General features: G+C 46.8%; 1 protein-coding gene across 2 annotated transcripts in view; it reads right to left on the reverse strand.

The window, feature by feature from the left end:
* The window catches only part of LOC141102654 (uncharacterized), a 29,033-nt gene extending 7,772 nt beyond the window's left edge, over positions 1–21,261 (reverse strand). Inside the window, exon 1 of one of the 2 annotated variants that reach the window (XM_073591563.1) lies at positions 20,632–21,261. In XM_073591563.1, coding sequence (XP_073447664.1) covers positions 20,632–21,171 — 540 coding nt within the window. In that variant the 5' untranslated portion in view covers positions 21,172–21,261. Of the gene's footprint in view, positions 1–16,544; positions 17,190–20,631 lie in introns of those variants that run through there. The other variant, XM_073591564.1, reaches the window with a different exon arrangement.
* Between the last annotated feature and the right edge of the window lie 1,088 nt (positions 21,262–22,349).

The following is a 22,349-nucleotide window of genomic DNA, read 5'->3' on the forward strand; positions in this document are numbered from 1 at the left end:
GTGCCCAATCCATTATTCCACGCAGCGTGTGCTCCAACAGGTGGACAAGGGGGACAGTGTCACTGATGCATGCACTGTCACTGCTCACCATCCTCGTGGCCTCCTCAAATGGTGACAGGACAGTGCATGCATCCCTGATCATGGCCCACTGGCGTGGGGAAAAAAAACCAAGCTCCCCTGACCCTGTCCTGGTGCCATAGTCGCACAGGTACTCATTGATGGCCCTCTGCTGCGTGTGCAGCCGCTGCAGCATGGCCAACGTTGAGTTCCACCTGGTGGGCATGTCACAGATTAGGCGGTTCTTGGGCAGGTTAAACTCCTTTTGGAGGTTCGTCAGCCGAGCACTGGCATTATATGACCGGCGGAAATGCACACAGACTTTCCTGGCCTGCCTCAGGACATCCTGTAAGCCCGGGTACCTGCCCAAGAACCGCTGCACCACCAAGTTAAGGACGTGAGCCAAACAGGGCACATGGGTCATTTGTCCCTGTCGGAGGGCAGAGAGGAGGTTGGTGCCATTGTCGCAAACCACCATTCCTGCCTTAAGTTGGTGTGGCGTCAACCACCTCTGAACCTGCCCCTGCAGAGCTGACAGAACCTCTGCCCCAGTGTGGCTCCTGTCCCCCAAGCACACCAGCTCAAGCACCGCATGGCATCTTTTGGCCTGCGTACTTGCGTAGCCCCTTGAACGACTACGGAGCACCGCTGGTTCCGAGGAAGAGGCCATGGAGGAAGAAGAAGAGGAGGGGGTGGAGGAGAGAGGTGTGTCACAATCATTAGCATTTTGGAGGAGTGGTGGTGGAACAACCTCCAACACTACTGCACCTTGTCCTGCATCCTTCCCAGCTGCCAGCAGAGTCACCCAATGCGCCGTGAAACTTAGGTAACGTCCCTGTTCATGCCTGCTGGACCATGAGTCAGCGGTAATATGCACCTTACCGCTGACCGCCCTGTCCAGCGAGGCATGGACATTGCCTTCCACATGCTGGTAGAGAGCCGGAATCGCCTTCCGTGAGAAAAAGTGGCGTTTGGGTACCTGCCACTGAGGAACTGCACATTCCACAAACTCACGGAAGGGGGCAGAGTCTACCAACTGAAAAGGCAGCAGTTGAAGTGCTAGCAATTTTGCCAAGCTAGCATTCAACCGCTGGGCATGTGGATGGCGGGGAGCAAACTTCTTTCGGCGGTGCAGCAGCTGGGGCAGGGAAATTTGCCTGGTACAATCTGACGTCGGTGTACCAAAATCAGATTGCCCACAAGTACGTGGCTGTGACACACCTAATTCTACACCTTCATTCCTCTCAGTGCAGGTCTCAGAGAGGACTGAAGGTCTAGTGGGGTTGGAAATCTCAGCTGATGAGGAGCAAGCAGAGGTCCTCTTTGTTCTTTGGTGTGGGTCTTTTAGATACGCTTGCCAACGAACTGCATGGCAGGTCAACATATGTCTGGTCAAGCATGTGGTACCCAAGCGGGAGATGTTTTGGCCACGCGAGATACGCTTGAGACATATGTTGCAAATAGCAGCGGTGCGATCTGATGCACTCGTCTCAAAAAAGGCCCACACCAAAGAACTTTTTGAATAACACGCAGAGACTGCAGCGCCCTGCACATGTGGAGCTTTGGGGTGTGATGCAGTCAATGTGCTGCCCTTAGGCTGGCCCCTGGAGGGCATCCTGCCTCGTTGGTGATGTGCCGCCTCCTCCTCCTCCTCCTCCTCTTCTCTCCTATCAGGCACCCACGTTGAGTCAGTGACCTCATAATCCCCTCCCTCCTCATCACTGGAGCAAACCTGGCAGTATGCTACAGCAGGGGGAGCATGACTGCCAGATTGCTGTCCTTCTTGGGCACCCCCTCTGTCCGTGCTCGTGTTACTGCCTTCATCGAGCTCAGTATCATCATCAGAGCCTTCCAAACGCTGGGCATCCTCCTGGAGCATGTACCCAACACTATGGTCAAACAGTTCGAGGGACTCCTCAGGAGGACATGGTGGGGCTAGGGAAGGAGTCACTGATGACATTGAGCCGAGGGAAGAGGCCGCTGCTTTGCCAGACAAAGTACCCTGGGCATGGGTGAGAGAGGATGAGGAGGATGAGGACGGCTTGGTCATCCACTCGACCAAGTCTTCCGCATGTTGCGGCTCAACATGGCCAGCTGCCGAAAAAAAGGCCAAGCGTGTCCCATGGCCACGTGCTGATGAGGATGCACCGTCTCCACGACCAGCACTAGACACAGAGCCTGCTTGCCCTCTCTTATTGGCTTGTGACTGTCTGCCTCTCCTTCTTGGCCTTCCAGACATACTAATGGCCTGTAGCTGCACTAAGCTGGGATATATATATATATATATATATATATATATATATGTACTGATACTGCAGCTAGCAAAATCAACTGCCTGCCTGTAGTATGAGAACACCACCAACCTTCTACAGGTAGCTTTAGCTGAACACTGTGAGGTGGACGCACCCCACTAACTTGTAGGTTTAGCAGAACACTGTGAGCAAGACGCACTGCACTAACTGTAAATAGTCTAGCTGCCTGACTGTGGTACTAATAGGATCAAAAGAACACCAGCAATTTTATTTAAAATACTGTAACAAGACAAGCCTGCCTGTCAGTAAGAAGATAACAGGAACGGATCTAGCTGAACACTGTGAGCAGGACGCACCCCACTAGCTTGTAGGTTTAGCTGAACACTGTGAGGTGGACGCACCCCACTAACTTGTAGGTTTTGCTGAACACTGTGAGCAGCACGCACCCCACTAACTTGTAGGTTTAGCAGAACACTGTGAGCAGGACGCACTGCACTAACTGTAAATAGTCTAGCTGCCTGACTGTGGTACTAATAGGATCAAAAGAACACCAGCAATTTTCTTCAGGTAGCTGTATTTACTGTAACAAGACAAGCCTGCCTGTCAGTAAGAAGATAACAGAAACGGATCTAGCTGAACACTGTGAGCAGGACGCACCACACTAGCTTGTAGGTTTAGCTGAACACTGTGAGGTGGACGCACCCCACTTACTTGTAGGTTTAGCAGAACACTGTGAGCAGGACTCACTGCACTAAATGTAAATAGTCTAGAAGATAACAGGAACGGACCTAGCTAAACTGAATACAGTGTATATATATATATATATATGCAACACCTGGGATGCATATATATACACAATACACTTTAAGTGCAGCTAACTGACTGACTGTTCTGCCTAATCTAGCTAACTCAAATGAAATGACACTGTCTCTCTCTCTCTCTCTCTCTATCTCTGAACGCCGGAACACACACTACACAGGGCCGCCGTGCAGGCGGCCTTATATAGTGTGGGGCGTGTACTAAATCCCCTGAGCCATAATTGGCCAAAGCCTCCTTGGCTTTGGCCAATTATGGCTCTCTGTTAAGGCGGCGCTGTGATTGGCCAAGCATGCGGGTCATAGTGCATGCTTGGCCAATCATCAGCAAGCAATGCACTGCGATGCCGCAGTGAATTATGGGCCGTGACGCGCCACACGAATTTGGCGCGAACGGCCCATATCGTTCGCAATTCGGCGAACGATCGAACAGCCGATGTTCGAGTCGAACATGGGTTTGACTCGAACACGAAGCTCATCCCTAGTGTGCAGTAAAGACTCTAAAGACAATTTCACAATATACAATGTAATATACCTTTTTATCTTTACCTTTGGTCTCCACTTGGTTGATAATGCAAAGGAAAATAACACTCACACAATTCTACTTAAACAAGAACTTTGTTTACTGTATTTGCTTTAAAGTAAAACACTACAATAGTTGTACTGTCAGACCAACGTAATCTGACAGTCAACTGACTTCAGCTTACAAAGATATTATACAGATGGAAAGTGTTTGAATTAACTTGCTAGTAATGTGCTAAGAAAAGTAGGATAAATGGCAGAGTGAACTGATTTTACTATGAGCACTGTCCTATCCTTTGCATGCTTTGTAACTATAAGGAAATCAAATGCTGAATTAATAAAATATAGTACAATATTTAGGGAGCTCCCATTATCTGATATCACTGTAATGCTGCGTACACACGGTCAGACTTTTCAGCTACAAAAGTCCGACAGCTTGTCCGACAGACTTTCAACAGACTTTCTAATGAACGGACTTGCCTACACACGATCACACCGAAGTCCGACGGATTTGTACGTGATGACGTACACCGGACTAAAATAAGGAAGTTGATAGCCAGTAGCCAATAGCTGCCCTAGCGTGGGTTTTTGTCTGTCGGACTAGCATACAGACGAGCGGATTTCTGGGTCCGGCGGAGTTACGACGTAAAGATTTGAAGCATGTTCCAAATCTAAAGTCCGTCAGATTTGCGACTGGAAAAGTCCGCTGAAGGTCCGCTGAAGCCCACACACGATCGGATTGTACGGCGTCCGTTGGACAAGTCCAGTCGAAAAGTCCGACCGTGTGTACGCGGCATAACACTTAATATGGCAATGAAACACAAAGCCTTGTGTTTTATTAGACAGTCCTTCTTTTCTTCTTTCTTCTGCTAGCTATGAATAAAGTGAATTTGTAATCCAATGGATAATGACTCTCGATAAAAGAAAGCTGGATATTAAATCAGAGTTATGATAAAGCAGTACTGCAGCTATCTCTGATGCCAATGACACAGAACCAAATCCTCAATGAGACACAGGCCCGGGGCCTAGTTTTAGCTCAGTCTAATCCTCTTGACTTTGCTTGTGGGACTATGGATCCCAGCAACTCTGTATTGTACAGATGAATGTGTAAAAGTGCATCAAGGAAACTTTTTGGGCAACAGCCCTCTCACCCAACCAGGACAGTGTTGTCAGAAAGTTCTGCTCTGGTGTACAGGGTCCTGTCTCCGGCTGGCCGACACCTCTGCGCTGCTCCGCTCCACACAACGAGATGCTCCGACACTCTCAGATGGCTCCGACGGGCTCCTCTGGCTCCTTTCCAGTCTTGCCCCACCGTCAGCCCAGCTCTCTGGTGTGTCACAGTATCACTGCTCGGATCGCTCTTCCATGGAGGTACTGCACTGGAGACCTCACACAGATCCTCCCAGGCTGGCCATGCGTTTCCAAGAGAGCTAAGATGGCCACGCCGAGCCCTTTTATAATCTTCCCACAATGCAGTTCTGTTCTCCTGATGTTCATGGGCATCATGGGTAGGTCAAGTTGATGTCCAATGTAAACAAACAAACACTTCCATGTTAACTTCTTGAACGATGAAAAATAAAGATGCAATCCTCGTCACTAGATGGCGCCAGATGCTAAACTATAACATACATTAATTTATATATAAAAAATGTGACCGCTACACATACAAAACACAACAATGCGGTCCAGGATCGGTCCTAGGGTCACAGACGCCTGGGTGCAGAAATATTTCTGGTGCCCTCACATGGGCATGGTCATCTTACTAACTCCTCCCCTTTACAAATGTTTCTATGGCCACGGCTCCATTTTTCATAAATGTGGCTTTTTAGAGTTGTTTTATATTTATATATGGCTGGGAGGCGAAGGACATTCCATGGGTCCCCTTTTTTGACAACAAACAGCAGCATCACTTGGCTGATTAACCATAGCTCCCAACTGTCCCGGATTTGGAGGGACTGTCCCTGATGTGGAGTAATGTCCCTCTGTCCCTCTTTCCTCCTCATTTGTCCCTCATTTTGGTGTGATCTGTATAGATGTATATAAAATGCCCTTTTTATCTCTCCTGGAGAGAGATTGGAGAGCTACAGAGATAACATTGGAACGGCACTGCGCCAAGAGATCTGTTTATTTTACTTGATTTGTTTTTTAAATAAATTATCAAAACGATATTGGACTATGTGGAGTCTCTTTCCTATATGTGGATGCTGCTGGTGGTTGTAATCACTCACCCTTGAGGACCCTAGGAGCGACCGGATTGATGAAGCTGTTTAAAGGCCTATTAAACCCCGGGCTCTGGTGAGTTGGAACCCCATGCGGGGTTGTGTGCAGCACGAGGTGACATAACGTATGGTGAATGGTGCACTCATCCAATCTGCTACACACACTCTATGTATCCAGTTGGAGACCCTATGTTAATTTCCGTCACATTTGTCTTTGCTCAAGTTCTTCTTCTTGTACTTAAAACAGAGACACTTCACACTCATCAGTCATAGCTTCTGACTGAGAAAAGGGCCACTTTGATGTTTTATTGTTTCCTTTTTAGAGTGATTATCTACACATCTGCCTATATATGCTTGTTTTATGTTAAGTGGCTGCTGAGAGACATCTCAATTTGTGACAACTGATATCAATGTTGACAACTGGTATCTAATAGATTTCAATCTCTGTTTCGTGTCATATACCTATGTAGAGGGGACACATTTTTGATGTAACTCAATGTTAGTGTTATATCTTATCCTCTGGCACCATCTAGCGGCCAAAGTACAAAAGGACTGAATCTTTATTTTCTTTTTGCTTTTCAAGTTGACCTGGAAGTTTTTTGTTTGTTTATATCTGGACATTAACTTGACCTGCCCACAATGCATAGTGATTCCCACAATCCTCAGGGAACAGAACTGCATTGTGGGAAGCCTATAAAAAGGCTGGGAGCGGCCATCTTAGGTCTCTTGTTCCTGGGACGCGTGGCCTGCCAGCAGGGCTCTGTGGGTGTGTGTGTTCCACAGAGTTGCGGCCTACCCTGTGCAGAGCGGAACAGCAGCCAGCAATTCTGCCTTACATCACAGCATGCTAGAGCAGCAGTGTGATCGATCCAGAGACCCTTGAAGGAGGAAACCGAGAACTCCTGGTCGTCTGTGAGCAGTCTTTGATCCGGCCTTACATCACTGCGTGCTGGAGCAGCAGTGTGATCGATCCAGAGACCCTTGAAGGAGGAAACCGAGAACTCCTGGTCGTCTGTGAGCAGTCTTTGATCCGGCCTTACATCACTGCGTGCTGGAGCAGCAGTGTGATCGTTCCAGAGACCCTTGAAGGAGGTAACCGAGGACTCCTGATCGTCTGTGAAGTAGTACAGCATAGCGGTGTGGCCACAGCGAACGAACTGAGATACTGCGGAGGAAGAACCCAGCACACCAGAGCGGAGTCTCCTGACAGCATTGTCCTGGTTGGGTGAGAGGGCTGTTGCCCACAAGTTTCTTGACGCACTTTCATACATCAGTTTACACAAGACAGAGTTGCTGGGACCTGTAGTCCCACAAGCAAAGTCAAGAGGATTCAACATTAAGGCACTGCATCAAAGTTAGTTATAGCTCTGCTGCATCAGGACTTTGCTTTATATATCAACATACTTTGATGAGGAATCATTAACCCTTGGATTACAAAATTACCTTGTTTGGTAGCAGAAGAAAAGAAGATAAAGAAGGACTGTTCAGTAACACATAAGGTCTTGGGTTATTTTACTATATCAGGGCGGTGTGATATTATAGGAGGGAGCTCTCTAGTGTTGTATTGTACTTAATCAGGTTAACATTTGATTAAGTACAGCTTTAAGCGCTCAGGAAAAAGGACAGTGCTTAGAGGGAGATACACTCATTCTGACGGTATCCTATTTACTTTGTTACACCACTCATATATTATTTCAGTCATTATACACCTGTATTGTACCTTTGGAAAGTTTAGTTGTCTGTCAGACTATGTTGGTCTGACAGTACAACCATTGTATTTTATTCCTTCTAATACAACAACAGTAAATACGGTTATTATTTAAGTACAACTGTGTAAGTGTTGTTTTACTCTTCATCACCAGCCAAGAGGAGGGTAAGGTAACTACAAACAGGTATATTATATTGAGTATTGTGAACTTGCCTTTGTGATTTCATTCTAACTGCACACTATTACACCACAGCTGTGTCAGAGGGACTGAGACATTCAAGGGGGTATAAAGCAGAGTACAGGCCCAAATAACTCAGCAGCTCCTTCGGGGGTTAGTGCTACACCTATGATTACATAGCGCTGAGATAGGAGAATTTTAGCCTTCCCTTTTGTTTTTTGAGTATTTAAAGCAGCCAAACTTGGCGTTTTGAATGCTTTTAAGTGCAAAGGAGGGATTTGTGGTCTTATAGATCCCTCCATAAAGAGGACCCGTCACCGCCTATTACTGTCACAAGGGATGTTTAGATTCCTTGTGACAGCAATAAAAGTGATCAAAAAACAAATTAAGGGACAGTGTAAAAAATAAAATAAAAAATAAAATAAATAATAAGAAATTTTTTTTTAAAGCGCCCTATCCCTCCAGGTTCATGCACCGAAGCGAACGCATACGTAAGTCTCCCCCGCAAATGTAAACAGTGTTCAAACCACACATGTGAGGTATCGCCGCGATCATTAGAGTGAGAGCAATAATTCTAGCACAAGACTCTGTAACTCCAAACATGGAACCTTTAAAATTTTTTGGAGATAGGAGATTTTTAATTTTCACTTACTTACTGGCCACTTAAACCCCCTTCCTCCCCAGGCCAATTTTCAGATTTTCGTTGTCGCACTTTGAATGACAATTGTGCGGTCATGCAACACTGTAACCATATGAAATTTTTATCATTTTTTTCACACAAATAGAGCTTTCTTTTGGTGATATTTAATCACCACTGGGTTTTTAATCTTTTGCTAAACAAACAAAAAAAGACAGAAAATTAAAAAAAAAAAAAAAGTTTTCAAAGTTTTTTTTATAAATGTAGTGCAGGGGTTTTGACCCAGTTATCATGCTAAGTAATGTGATGTTCTTTAAGTAAGAGTTTGGCTCCCTCTAGTGTCCTTTTGATGTTAATACTGTTAGGATTTTTCTTACAACTCTAGAAACAGCACCGCAAAGCATTAAGGGAAGTGTAGTTCAATGTTCAAGTGACTCGTGTTTAATTCAGTCTGGGAACTACTAAACCACAATGCCCAATTCACTTATCCACAAGGCCAAGCCACAGAACAGCCTGCTGGATAAGAAAATAAAAGGGACAGGCGTGGCACATTTTTTCTCTCTCCCGACGCCATTCAAAACACAGCAGGAGGGCTGTGTGCGTGTGCCCAGGGCTGGGAGAGCCTGTGGCCTACAGCAGAGAGCGGATCGCACGCCCTAGAGGGATCCTTGTGGACGGCCCTCCTGATCGAGCAGGAGGATCGGTCTGCGCTTCAGAGCATCTGAAGCCATCTGCTTTTACAGTCGCAGGCTATCCGAAGGAGCCGTGCGGTGTGACGGCGCCAGCTTGAATCGGGACTGAGATACCAGGAAAGGAGTCTTGCAAGCATTTGGGCCTGATGTGGTGAGTGGGCACTTGCCCAGATCGATATAGTGCACTGTGGCTGTTTGAATTAGTTCCAGACTGTTGGTGGGATCTCAGAAGTGATCTCATTTATCCATAGACTGTGTATAGTGGAACTTCAGGGTTTCCCTTCCCTGTACTGCAAAGTTAATGCTGAGTTGCATCCCTCATCAAGGAAGAAGTTCTACAGGTGTCCTACATGTGCACGCACTCGGTTGCCAGCATGCCATTTCTACTATAATTTGCTACCTACTTGTTTCTTAGCTGGATTTACAAATACTGCAGTCAGCTACCTGAAGAGGAAGAAGAGGAAGAAGACAAGAGACTTTGTCATTTTCTATAAAGCAGCACAACTTCGGTTTGCAGAGTGGACAGTGTATTGCAGCCTAGGGGGAGCCCTTGAGTACATGATATAGATATATGTATTGTATTGCACTGCTGCATTGTACTTAATACTTCGCTGCCAATTTAGTGTGCATGTGTGCTCTGAGGTTGGAGTGGAAAAGTGTTCAATATAAGTGCTTTATCATATTGGACAGTAGTCCCACTCCTTGCCTGTCTGCATAAACTCTCCAGGTGACCGTTGAGTTCTGGGTTTCAATTACACATTGATTGTTGTTTACTTTCATTCTTTATATTTGAGTTACCACTGTGTCTATTGTGTCAAACAAGTCTTTCAGTAAACTGCTTAAATGGTTAACCAGGGGCGGACTGACCATTAGGTCACTCGGGCGCCGACCGAGGGCCCGGTGTCCAGCAGGGGGCCCCACAGTGTTGCCAAACGCCCGTAGATTTAACCCCTTTTTGGGGCTGACCGTAACTCCGTTATGGGCATCGGTGCCCGTAAAAAAGATGGCCGCGAGCCAACCATGGAACTGCGCATGTGCCGCTCCGAAGCCGGACGGGCTCGTGAAAGCTCGTCCGCGCTTGGCCGGGCGGCGCATGCGCAGTAACGTAATGGCGCCTACCGGCGCCATTTTCAAATAGACGCTCGGGACACATTATGTGGCAGAGGAGACAGAGACAGAGAAGCCGAGCAGGGGTGAGGACTGAGGAGGAGGAGGAGAGTAAAACTGTGGGGAGTGAGAACGGGGGACATCGCTGGGAGCCCGGAGGCGGTAGAGGGTGAAGCTGTGGCATGCAGGGGAGGGACAGAGACTGATGTGTTCTGTCCACCATCATATTACTTCTCCACATCATCAGTGCTGTGTCCTCCTCCTGTGCCCATTTCACCTCTCCACAGGTCAGGGCAGCACAGTGCTGCCCTGATCTGTGGAGAGGTGAAAGTGGCCCAGGAGGAGGACACAGCACTGATGATGTGGAGAAGTAATATAATGGGGGACAGAGGAGGAGGCTACTGTGAGGGGGTGAGGAGGACACTATCATGTCCGCAACCTCTGTCCACCTCCTGAAGTATGTCTGCAACCTCTGTCCACTTGCAGTATGTCTGCAACCTCTGTCCACATGCAATATGTCTGCTCCTCTGTCCACTTGCAGTATGTCCGCAGCCTCTGTCCACTTGCAGTATGTCCGCAGCCTCTGTCCACTTTCAGTATGTCCGCAGCCTCTGTCCACCTCCTGCAGTATGTCTGCAACCTCTGTCCACTTGCAGTATGTCCGCAGCCTCTGTCCACTTGCAGTATGTCCGCAATCTCTGTCCACCTCCTGCAGTATGTCCGCAACCTCTGTCCACCTGCAGTATGTCCGCAGCCTCTGTCAACTTGCAGTATGTCCGCAACCTCTGTCCACTTGCAGTATGTCCGCAGCCTCTGTCCACCTCCTGCAGTATGTCCGCAGCCTCTGTCCATTTCCGGCAGTATGTATGCAGCCTCTGTCCACCTCCTGCAGTATGTCCGCAACCTCTGTCCACCTCCTGCAGTATGTCTGCAACCTCTGTCCACCTGCAGTATGTCCGCAACCTCTGTCCACCTCCTGCAGTATGTCCGCAGCCTCTGTCCACTTGCAGTATGTCCACAACCTCTGTCCACCTCCTGCAGTATGTCCGCAGCCTCTGTCCACTTGCAGTATGTCCACAACCTCTGTCCACCTCCTGCAGTATGTCCGCAACCTCTGTCCACCTCCTGCAGTATGTCCGCAACCTCTGTCCACTTCCGGCAGTATGTCCGCAGCCTCTGTCCGTCTCCGGCAGTATGTCCGCAGCCTCTGTCCTCCTCCTGCAGTATGTCCACAACCTCTGTCCACCTCCTGCAGTATGTCCTCAACCTCTGTCCACCTGCAGTATGTCTGCAGCCTCTGTCCACTTGCAGTATGTCCGCAACCTCTGTCCACTTGCAGTATGTCTGCAACCTCTGTCCACCTGCAGTATGTCCGCAACCTCTGTCCACCTCCTGCAGTATGTCCGCAGCCTCTGTCTACCTCCTGCAGTATGTCCGCAACCTCTGTCCACCTGCAGTATGTCCGCAGCCTCTGTCCACCTAGTGCAGTATGTCCGCAGCCTCTGTCCACCTCCTGCAGTATGTCCGCAACCTCTGTCTACCTGCAGTATGTCCGCAGCCTCTGTCCACCTGCAGTATGTCCGCAGCCTCTGTCCACCTCCTGCAGTATGTCCGCAGCCTCTGTCCACCTGCAGTATGTCCGCAGCCTCTGTCCACCTGCAGTATGTCCACAGCCTCTGTCCACCTCCTGCAGTATGTCCGCAGCCTCTGTCCACCTGCAGTATGTCCACAGCCTCTGTCCACCTGCAGTATGTCCGCAGCCTCTGTCCACCTGCAGTATGTCCACAGCCTCTGTCCACCTCCTGTAGTATGTCCGTAACCTCTGTCCACCTGCAGTATGTCCGCAGCCTCTGTCCACCTCCCATATCATGTCCGCAGCCTTTGCCCCTCTCTGCTTCCATCCCAGGGATCCCTCTCTGCTTCCATCCTAGGGGTCCAGGGGTGTACACATGTTGCAGCCTCAGCAGAAATTATACACCCTGTCACGCTTGGCATGGGGCTTGCTCTGCAAAGGTTGTGCAACCTTATGCAGTACAGCGACCAAGCGGCTAAAGCAGGCTATAAGGAGGTGTTGTATTGCCTCATCACATAACCTGCTTTAAGCCCTTGGATCCCACACTAGCATGCTGCTACTGCGTGCATTACACATGGTTGCTGGGTGTTTGCAGAGTAGCCCTATTTACTTGATTGGGTCACGATCACCCACCAAAAGCAACAGGGGGTATAATTCCTGCCGCAGCATGTGTACATCCTCAGCTGCTGCCTCTGCAGCTAAAGGGGGTAGAGACCAATGTATGTAATGTGGGGAGTGTGGTAAGGGACACAGGGGGGGCCCCATGGTCTCCTATTGCCCGGGGGCCCCATGAGTTGTCAGTCCGCCCCTGTGGTTAACGTACAATTTGTGCGAGACTCTATCTATTACTACAGCTGGTGAAGTGACAAGTACCAAGGTGACGGTAAATATACAGTACAGTGTGTCATTACTGTGTTTCTCTTTACTATTGGGTCTTACACTTAACATTACTATACAGTTGTGCCAAGGAGGGGTTAAGTCCATTTCTGGGGTTGAGAGGCAGAGTGCAGGCCCAAAAACAATTATCAGCAGCTCCTTCGGGGGTGAGTGCTACACAAAATTTTGCAGACAGGTAATTCTTCTCCTTCATTGATGTGATGGATGAGGCTGCACTGATGGAAATTTTTTGAAGATGTATTTAATATGTGTTGTCACAGTGTCTCCCAGTGTTAGTTCTCCCGCAGCCCACTCTAAAGAGCTGACTGGGGCAGACTGACGCTGGTTGAGATCTGTTTGGTAGTGAAAAGCTCCTTGAGGATGTAGAGAAGTGTTTGCAGAGTCGGGATTTGTCCGCCAGCGAAGGGACACTGCACAGAACGATCGTCTGGGGGGGGATGTGTTCGCTCTGCAAAGAATTTATCGATTTAGAGGATGTACGCTCGTGTCACCCCTGTGTGCCTGTTCAACACATTGGGGGGGGCATGGTGTGCCCCTGCAATAAGCTCCCCTTACACAGGGATGGTAGTATAATCCCGGGTATGCATTGTTCTCTGAACAATGCAGAATAAGGATTCACACCAACAGTAAAAATGGGACCCTTTGGGTGCGTTATGGTCGGACAGCGTCCATGATTTCAAGACCAGCCATGCGGCTTCCTTTGTCTAGCTGAAGATGATGGCTTACAGAGACAGGGGACGGGAAATACACACTGCCCCTGCCCAGACACGCCCATAAGACACCCCTAGTCATTGTTCATTGGTTGTTGTATAACCCCTCCTGTTTGAAGGAATGCCTGTGCTTGATTGGTCAAATGTGAAACCATCAGGCTCTATTGTTTATATGAATAAAGATTGCTTGGAGGATCAGGGCAGTTGGTCCAGCTGTGGAGCTGAGGATGTAAGATGGTGGTCATGTCTCTGTTACTTGGGATGATACGGGAAACAGGGACATAGTAAGATGCATTATACCAAGTAGCTGAAAGGGCGCGTATTAGCGCAGGTGAGATTTATTACGTATAGCGTATAGCGAAATCTCCACGTCAATAGGTACTGGTAGGTGACAATGATAGGCAGCACTGATAGGGGGGCACTGATTGGCAGCACTGATGAGCACTGATAGGTGGCACTGGTGGGCACTGCCTATCAGCAGTGGGTCTGGAGTGTGTCGGGACCGATGTCCCGTTTACACAAGACGATAATCGGCTTTTTTTTTCTCCTCACACTGTCAGCATGAGGGGCAAAACAGGCCAATTATCTGCTTCTGTTTACATCACATGATCAGCTGTCATTGGCTGAAAGCTGATCACGTGGTAAGGGGCCAGGATTCGCCCCTTACTCCGATCTGTGATGAGCCGAGTCTCATGGACTCACTGATCACAGAGCGCACCGTGCACGCCCTGCGCATACATGGACGCCCTCTCGGCAATTTAGGCCCGACGCTGTAGACGTCTTTCGGCTATACCGCAGGCGACAAGAGGTTAAGTACCGTAGTTTGTCTCCATTCCACGAGTGTGCGCAATTTTAAAGCATGAGATGTTGGGTATCTATTTACTCAGCATAATATCATCTTTCAGATTATACAAAAAAATTGGGCTAATGCCCCGTACACACGGTCGGATTTTCCAACGGAAAATGTGTGATAGGACCTTGTTGTCGGAAATTCCGACCGTGTGTGGGCTCAATCACACATTTTCCATCGGATTTTCCGACACACAAAGTTTGAGAGCAGGATATAAAATTTTCCGACAACAAAATCCGTTGTCAGAAATTCTGATTGTGTGTACACAAATCCGACGGACAAAGTGCCACGCATGCTCAGAATAAATAAAGAGATGAAAGCTATTGGCCACTGCCACTTTTATAGTCCCGACGTACGTGTTTTACGTCACCGCATTCAGAACGATCGGATTTTCCAACAACTTTGTGTGACCGTGTGTATGCAAGACAAGTTTGAGCCAACATCCGTCTGAAAAAATCCTAGGATTTTGTTGTCGGAATGTCCGAACAAAGTCCGACCGTGTGTACGGGGCATAACTGTTTTTTTTTTGTATTCATGAAAGTGTATTTCTTCCAAAAAAATTGCATTGGAAAAACCGCTGTGCAAATACAGTGTGACATAAAATATTGCAACAATCGCCATTTTATTCTCTAGAGTCTCTGCTAAAAAATATTTATATATATATATATATATATATATATATATATATATATATATATATATATATATAAAATGTTTGTGAGTTCTAAGTCATTTTCTAGCAAAAATACTGATTTTAACTTTGTAAACAACAAATGTCAAAAAAAGGTTTAGGCATGAAGGGGTTAATAATATCAGCTCCAAGCATGAAACCATGAGAAGGAAGAGAGAAATCTTCATAGTGTTTAATAAAAAAAAAAAAACACATTCACCAAAAAAACATACATTATCTCTGCTCTGTCCTCTCGCCTCATGGAGTGACAGTTCCCTCCCCCGCAGCCTCTCATCCGTCCTCCTGTGGGCAGGCTGGGGAGTTTCTGCCCCCAGGGATTGCTACTGGGCCGCGGGCGATAGGGACTACATGTCCCATGATGCTTTGCAGCTGCTTGAGGCCTGGCTGATGGGCTCCCTCCCCCTACCAATGAGGAAGCAGCGGAGGGAACAGAGTGGGCGGCCGGGTTCTGCAAGCGGATCTCGCACATGCTGCAGTGTTCGGAGGAGAGGGAGTGGGAAATCCCCCGCAGGACCTGACAGGATGGCTCTCACTCCACTGCCAGTGGATTAGTGTGAGCCCGACCAAAAGGAGGAGCGGGATCGCGGGTGACATAGTGGCCTTCGCTACATAAGTGAGTGCCACTTGAGCTTTGGCGCCCCTGCCCTGACCCGACTTCCTCTGGCCGCCGGCCGTTATGCATATCAGGGAGGGGAGCATTCTGGCACTTCGGCTCCAACACCTCTGCAGTGCCTGGGTGCGGTGTACAGCGTGCACCCGCCCAGGATCGGCCCTGGGTGTCAGTGGGGGGAATTGTGCCTCATCATTGGTGTCAGTGGGGGGGAATTGTGCCTCATCATTGGTGTCAGTGGGAGGAAACGTGCCCCATGATTGGTGTCAGTGAGAGGAAAGTGATTTGTATCAGTGTAAGGAATATTGCCCCAGGGGCCAAATAAAGGCAAGCAAAGGGCCACATTTGAACTGTAGATTGGAGACCACTGTTCTAAAGGGATGTCCCATTGTTGGTTTCAATGGGTATAATCATGCCTAATTGCTGGTGTTATTCAAAGGAATAGGTTCTCATATCAGTGGGAGGAACAGAGCCCCAAGGCCTGGATAAGGCAAGGAAAGGGCTGCATCCGGCCCACGGGCCACAGTTTCAAGGCCACTGCAATAGTGTAATTCTTTATCAACAAAACATATAGTAATAAGATAAACAAGTTGCAAGTATGGAAAGACTATCGTCCAGATAGTGTTCCACCACAACATGAAAGCTCTGGCCACCTTTGAGCTCCATTAGTGATAAATCCCATGCTTGTCCTTGCACTCAAGGTAGGTACCATGTAGAAGTGAGATGAGATCTCCTGCCTTACCTGGCTCTGTGCATTTTGATGTACACCTGGAGCGCATGTGATGTGGATTTGAGAACGTGTGTAGTGCTGTGGATAATTTGCCTAGCTGAAGGTGGTGAATCCAAGGATATTCTTTGGGTGGTGAATGAAACACAATTGCAAGGAAAGATTGTGGACTTTGCAACATTGTATTTATCATTTGTAGTACATTTTAGATAAAGTGATTAGAGGAGTTTTTATGTTCCTTTGCCTTGTATTGTGTAAGAAGAATAAAAGTGGTAAAAGTAAGAGGTGAGACATTTTACCTGAGATATCTCGACAAATACAACGATAAAACCGGGCTTCGGGCACTTCGGTAGAGGCACTGTGCAGTTTGTGTGTATTGCAGACGCCGAATTCATCAGACAATCCATGTATCTTCCGTCTGTCAATACAATTACGACCCAAAAGAGAACAGCTTTATAGTCCTTCCAACAAGTTTTCCAACCAGTGTAAAAACAACTCGGAGAATCTTGTTGGTTTATCACATCTCCTCTCCTCCTCAAAGGCACCTCTTCTTGCCCACCTTGTCCATTTTTTGTATTCTTTTCTTTCCCCTTACAGCACATCTCTGAGGAGCTAAAATAGCACGCCACAACCAACACAATTAAAGCGGGTACAAGGAGAAATACCAAACTGTACCCAATAGCCAGTCCATGATCGTTCTCGTGGCACACAAACTCCATGTCCATAATTTTTTCCAAAAACAAAAGGAGCAGAGCGAGAACCGAGGTTTGGACGACGTTCAAATTTTTGTTGATGAGAATGCCCAGGTTATAAATTAGGCCTTTTTTAAGGGCAAACATTGCGAGCGTTGGGTTAAGCTGTATGCCAAATGAACCAGGCGAGGTGTAACTGCAGAAGAAGTGTGAAATTTTGTTCACATCTCTGAAATCTGCTTTGACTTTTGTGTAGCATTGACTCTATAGGGCCAGCAGCAGGATGTGAGAAGGGTCAGGAAGCTATGCATGCCACCACAAACATGAATATCTCACTGTCTGTGCAGCTGCTGTCGAAGTTTAAAAAGTTTAAATATTAATAGTTAGAAAAATAGCAAAAAATAAAAATCAGTAGGAAAATAATAGTTGAGGGGAAAAGGAGAAGAAGCTGTCATTTAGGGCAAATTATGGTAAATAATGGGGTTAAATTTAAACCAATTTTATTAAAAACATTTTTTTTCTCATGTTGTGTGTATACATATACAGTGCATATATATATTACTTACATACTAGCCACTTAAACACCCTTCCTCCCCAGGCCAATTTTCAGATTTTCGCTGTCGTGCTTTGAATGACAATTGTGCGGTCATGCAACACTGTAACCATATGAAATTTTTATCTTTTTTTTTCACACAAATAGAGTTTTGTTTTGGTGATATTTAATCACCACTGGGTTTTTAATTTTTTGCTAAACAAACAAAAAATGACAGAAAATAAAAAAAAAAAAGTTTTCAAAGTTTGTTATAAATGCAGCGCAGGGGTTTTGACCCAGTTATCATGCTAAGCAATGTGATGTTCTTTAAGTAACAGTTTGGCTCCCTCTAGTGTCCTTTTGATGTTAATACTGTTGGGATTTTTCTTACAACTCTAGAAACAGCACTGCAAAGCATTAAGGGAAATGTAGTTCCGTGTTCAAGTGACTCATGTTTAATTTAATCTGGGAACTACTTACCCACAATGCCCAATTCACTTACCCACAAGGCCAAGCCACAGAACAGCCTGCTGGATAAGCAAATAAAAGGGACAGGCGTGGCACATTTTTTCTCTCTCCCGACGCCATTCAACACACAGCAGGAGGGCTGTGTGCATGTGCCCAGCACTGGGAGAGCCTGTGGCCTACAGCAGAGAGCGGATCGCCCACCCTAGAGGGATCCTTGAGGACGGCCCTCCTGATCGAGCAGGAGGATCGGTCTGCGCTTCAGAGCATCTGAAGCCATCTGCTCTTACAGTCGCCGGCTATCCGAAGGAGCGGTGCGGTGTGACGGCGCCAGCTTGGACCGTGACTGAGATACCAGGAAAGGAGTCTTGCAAGCATCTGGGCCTGATGTGGTGAGTGGGCACTTGCCCAGATCGATATAGTGCACTGTGGCTGTTTGAATTATTTCCAGACTGTTGGTGGGATCTCAGAAGTGATCTCATTTATCCATAGACTGTGTATAGTGGAACTTCAGGGTTTCCCTTCCCTGTACTGCAAAGTTAATGCTGAGTTGCATCCCTCATCAAGGAAGAAGTTCTACAGGTGTCCTACATGTGCACGCACTCGGTTGCCAGCATGCCATTTCTACTATAATTTGCTACCTACTTGTTTCTTACCTGGATTTACAAATACTGCAGTCTAATACCTTGAGATAGCTGAAGAGAAGGAAGACAAGAGATTTTGTCATTTTCTATAAAGCAGCACAACTTCGGTTTGCAGAGTGGACAGTGTATTGAAATCTAAGGGGAGCCCTTGAGTACATGATATAGATATATGTATTGTATTGCACCGCTGCATTGTACTTAATACTTCGCTGCCAATTTGGTGTGCATGTGTGCTCTGAGGTTGGAGTGGGAAAGTGTTCAATATAAGTTCTTTATCATATTGGACAGTAGTCCCACTCCTTGCCTGTCTGCATATACTCTCCAGGTGACCGTTGAGTTCTGGGTTTCAATTACACATTGATTTTTGTTTACTTTCATTCTTTATATTTGAGTTACCACTGTGTCTATTGTGTCAAACAAGTCTTTCAGTAAACTGCTTAAATGGTTAACGTACAATTTGTGCGAGACTCTATCTATTACTACAGCTGGTGAAGTGACGAGTAACATAGTAAGATGCATTATACCAAGTGGCTGAAAGGGTGCGTATTAGCGCAGGTGAGATTTATTACGTATAGCGTATAGCGAAATCTCCACGTCAATAGGTACTGGTAGGTGACACCGATAGGCAGCACTGATAGGGTGGCACTGATTGGCAGCACTGATGAGCACTGGTAGGTGGCACTGGTGGGCACTGCCTATCAGCAGTGGGTCTGGAGTGTGTCGGGACCGATGTCCCGTTTACACAAGACGATAATCGGCTTTTTTTTTCTCCTCACGCTGTCAGCATGAAGGGAAAAAAAGGCCAATTACCTGCTTCTGTTTACATCACATGATCAGCTGTCATTGGCTGAAAGCTGATCACGTGGTAAGGGGCCGGGATCCGCCCCTTACTCCGATCTGTGATGAGCCGAGTCTCATGGACTCACTGATCACAGAGCGCACCGTGCACGCCCCGCACGTACATGGACGCCCTCTCGGCAATTTAGGCCCGCGCTGAAGACGTCTTTCGGCTATAGCGCGGGCAACAAGAGGTTAAGTACCGTAGTTTGTCTCCATTCCACGAGTGTGCGCAGTTTTAAAGCATGAGATGTTGGGTATCTATTTACTCAGCATAATATCATCTTTCACATTATGCAAAAAAATTGGGCTAACTTGAGTGGTTTTTTTTTATTCATGAAAGTGTATTTCTTCCTGGCACCTGCCCAGGATCGGCCCTGGGTGTCAGTGGGGGGGAATTGTGCCCCATCATTGGTGTCAGTGGGAGGAAACGTGCCCCATCATTGGTGTCAGTGAGAGGAAAGTGATTTGTATCAGTGTAAGGAATATTGCCCCAGGGGCCAAATAAAGGCAAGCCAAGGGCCACATTTGGCCCCTGAACTGTAGATAGGAGACCACTGTTCTAAAGGGATGTCCCATTGTTGGTTTCAATGGGTATAATCATGCCTAATTGCTGGTGTTAGTCAAAGGAATAGGTTCTCATATCAGTGGGGGGAACAGAGCCCCAAGGCCTGGATAAGGCAAGGAAAGGGCTGCATCCGGCCCACGGGCCACAGTTTCAAGGCCACTGCAATAGTGTAATACTTTATCAACAAAACATATAGTAATAAGATAAACAAGATGCAAGTATGGAAAGACTATCGTCCAGATAGCGTTCCACCACAACATGAAAGCTCTGGCCACCTTTGAGCTCCATTAGTGATAAATCCCATGCTTGTCCTTGCACTCAAGGTAGGTACCATGAAGAAGTGGGATGAGATCTCCTGCCTTACCTGGCTCTGTGCATTTTGATGTACACCTGGAGCGCATGTGATGTGGATTTGAGAACGTGTGTAGTGCTGTGGATAATTTGCCTAGCTGAAGGTGATGAATCCAAGGATATTCTTTGGGTGGTGAATGAAACACAATTGCAAGGAAAGATTGTGGACTTTGCAACATTGTATTTATCATTTGTAGTACATTTTAGATAAAGTGATTAGAGGAGTTTTTATGTTCCTTTGTCTTGTATTGTGTAAGAAGAATAAAAGTGGTAAAAGTAAGAGGTGAGACATTTTACCTGAGATATCTCGACAAATACAGCGATAAAACTGGGCTTCGGGCACTTCGGTAGAGGCACTGTGCAGTTTGTGCGTATTGCAGACGCCGAATTCACCAGGCAATCCATGTATCTTCCGTCTGTCAATACAATTACGACCCAAAAGAGAACAGCTTTGTAGTCCTTCCAACAAGTTTTCCAACCAGTGTAAAAACAACTCGGAGAATCTTGTTGGTTTATCACATCTCCTTCCCCTCTCAAAGGCACCTCTTCTTGCCCACCTTGTCCATTTTTTGTATTCTTTTCTTTCCCCTTACAGCACATCTCTGAGGAGCTAAAATAGCACGCCACAACCAACACAATTAAAGCGGGTACAAGGAGAAATACCAAACTGTACCCAATAGCCAGTCCATGATCGTTCTCGTGGCACACAAACTCCATGTCCATAATTTGTTCCAAAAACAAAAGGAGCAGAGCGAGAACCGAGGTTTGGACGACGTTCAAATTTTTGTTGATGAGATTGCCCAGGTTATAAATTAGGCCTTTTTTAAGGGCAGACATTGCGAGCGTTGGGTTAGGCTGTATGCCAAATGAACCAGGCGAGGTGTAACTGCAGAAGAAGTGTGAAATTTTGTTCACATCTCTGAAATCTGCTTTGACTTTTGTGTAGCATTGACTCTATAGGGCCAGCAGCAGGATGTGAGAAGGGTCAGGAAGCTATGCATGCCACCACAAAGATGAACATCTCACTGTCTGTGCAGCTGCTGTCGAAGTTTAAAAAGTTTAAATATTAATAGTTAGAAAAATAGCAAAAAATAAAAATCAGTAGGGAAATAATAGTTGAGGGAAAAAGGAGAAGAAGCTGTCATTTAGGGCAAATTATGGTAAATAATGGGGTTAAATTGAAACCAATTTTATTAAAAACATTTTTTTTCTCATGTTGTGTGTATACATATACAGTGTATATATACTCTATATTACCAAAAGTATTGGGTCACCTGCCTTTACACAAATGAACTTTAATGGCATCCCAGTCTTATGCCCCGTACACACGATCGGACTTTCCAACAACAAAACCGTGGAATTTTTTCTGAAGGTTGTTGGCTCCAACTTGTCTTGCATACACATGGTCACACAAATTTTTTACCAACAATTACGAACGTAGTGACGTACAAGACATACGGCGAGCCGATAAGAAGGAAGTTCAATAGTCATGTGATATCTCCATTACGAACGCTAGTTTTACAAGAACGAGGGCTTCCGGCTCATCCTTGATTCCGAGCATGTGCGGACATTTGTGCGACAACGGACTTGTGTACACACGATCGGAAAGTCCGACAACAAAAATTTGTTGGCAGAAAATTTGAGAACCTGCTAGCCAACATTTGTTGGAGGAAAGTCCGACAACAAACGTTCGATGGAGCATAGACATAAACAAGCTCACATCTATCACTTGTTCCCGGAAAATCCGATCGTGTGTACGCGGCATTAGTCCGTAGGGTTCAATATTGAGTTGGCCCACCCTTTGAAGCTATAACAGCTTCCACTCTTCTGGGAAGGCTGTCCACAAGGTTTAGGAGTGTGTCTATGGGAATGTTTGACCATTCTTCCAGAAACCCATTTGTGAGGTCAGGCACTGATGTTGGTCGAGAAGGCCTGGCTCGCAGTCTCCGCTCTAATTCATCCCAAAGGTGTTCTATCGGGTTGAGGTCAGGACACAGAGTTGTGCAGGCCAGTCA

Source organism: Aquarana catesbeiana, linkage group LG07 (assembly GCF_042186555.1).
Source record: "Aquarana catesbeiana isolate 2022-GZ linkage group LG07, ASM4218655v1, whole genome shotgun sequence".
Lineage (NCBI taxonomy): Eukaryota > Metazoa > Chordata > Amphibia > Anura > Ranidae > Aquarana > Aquarana catesbeiana.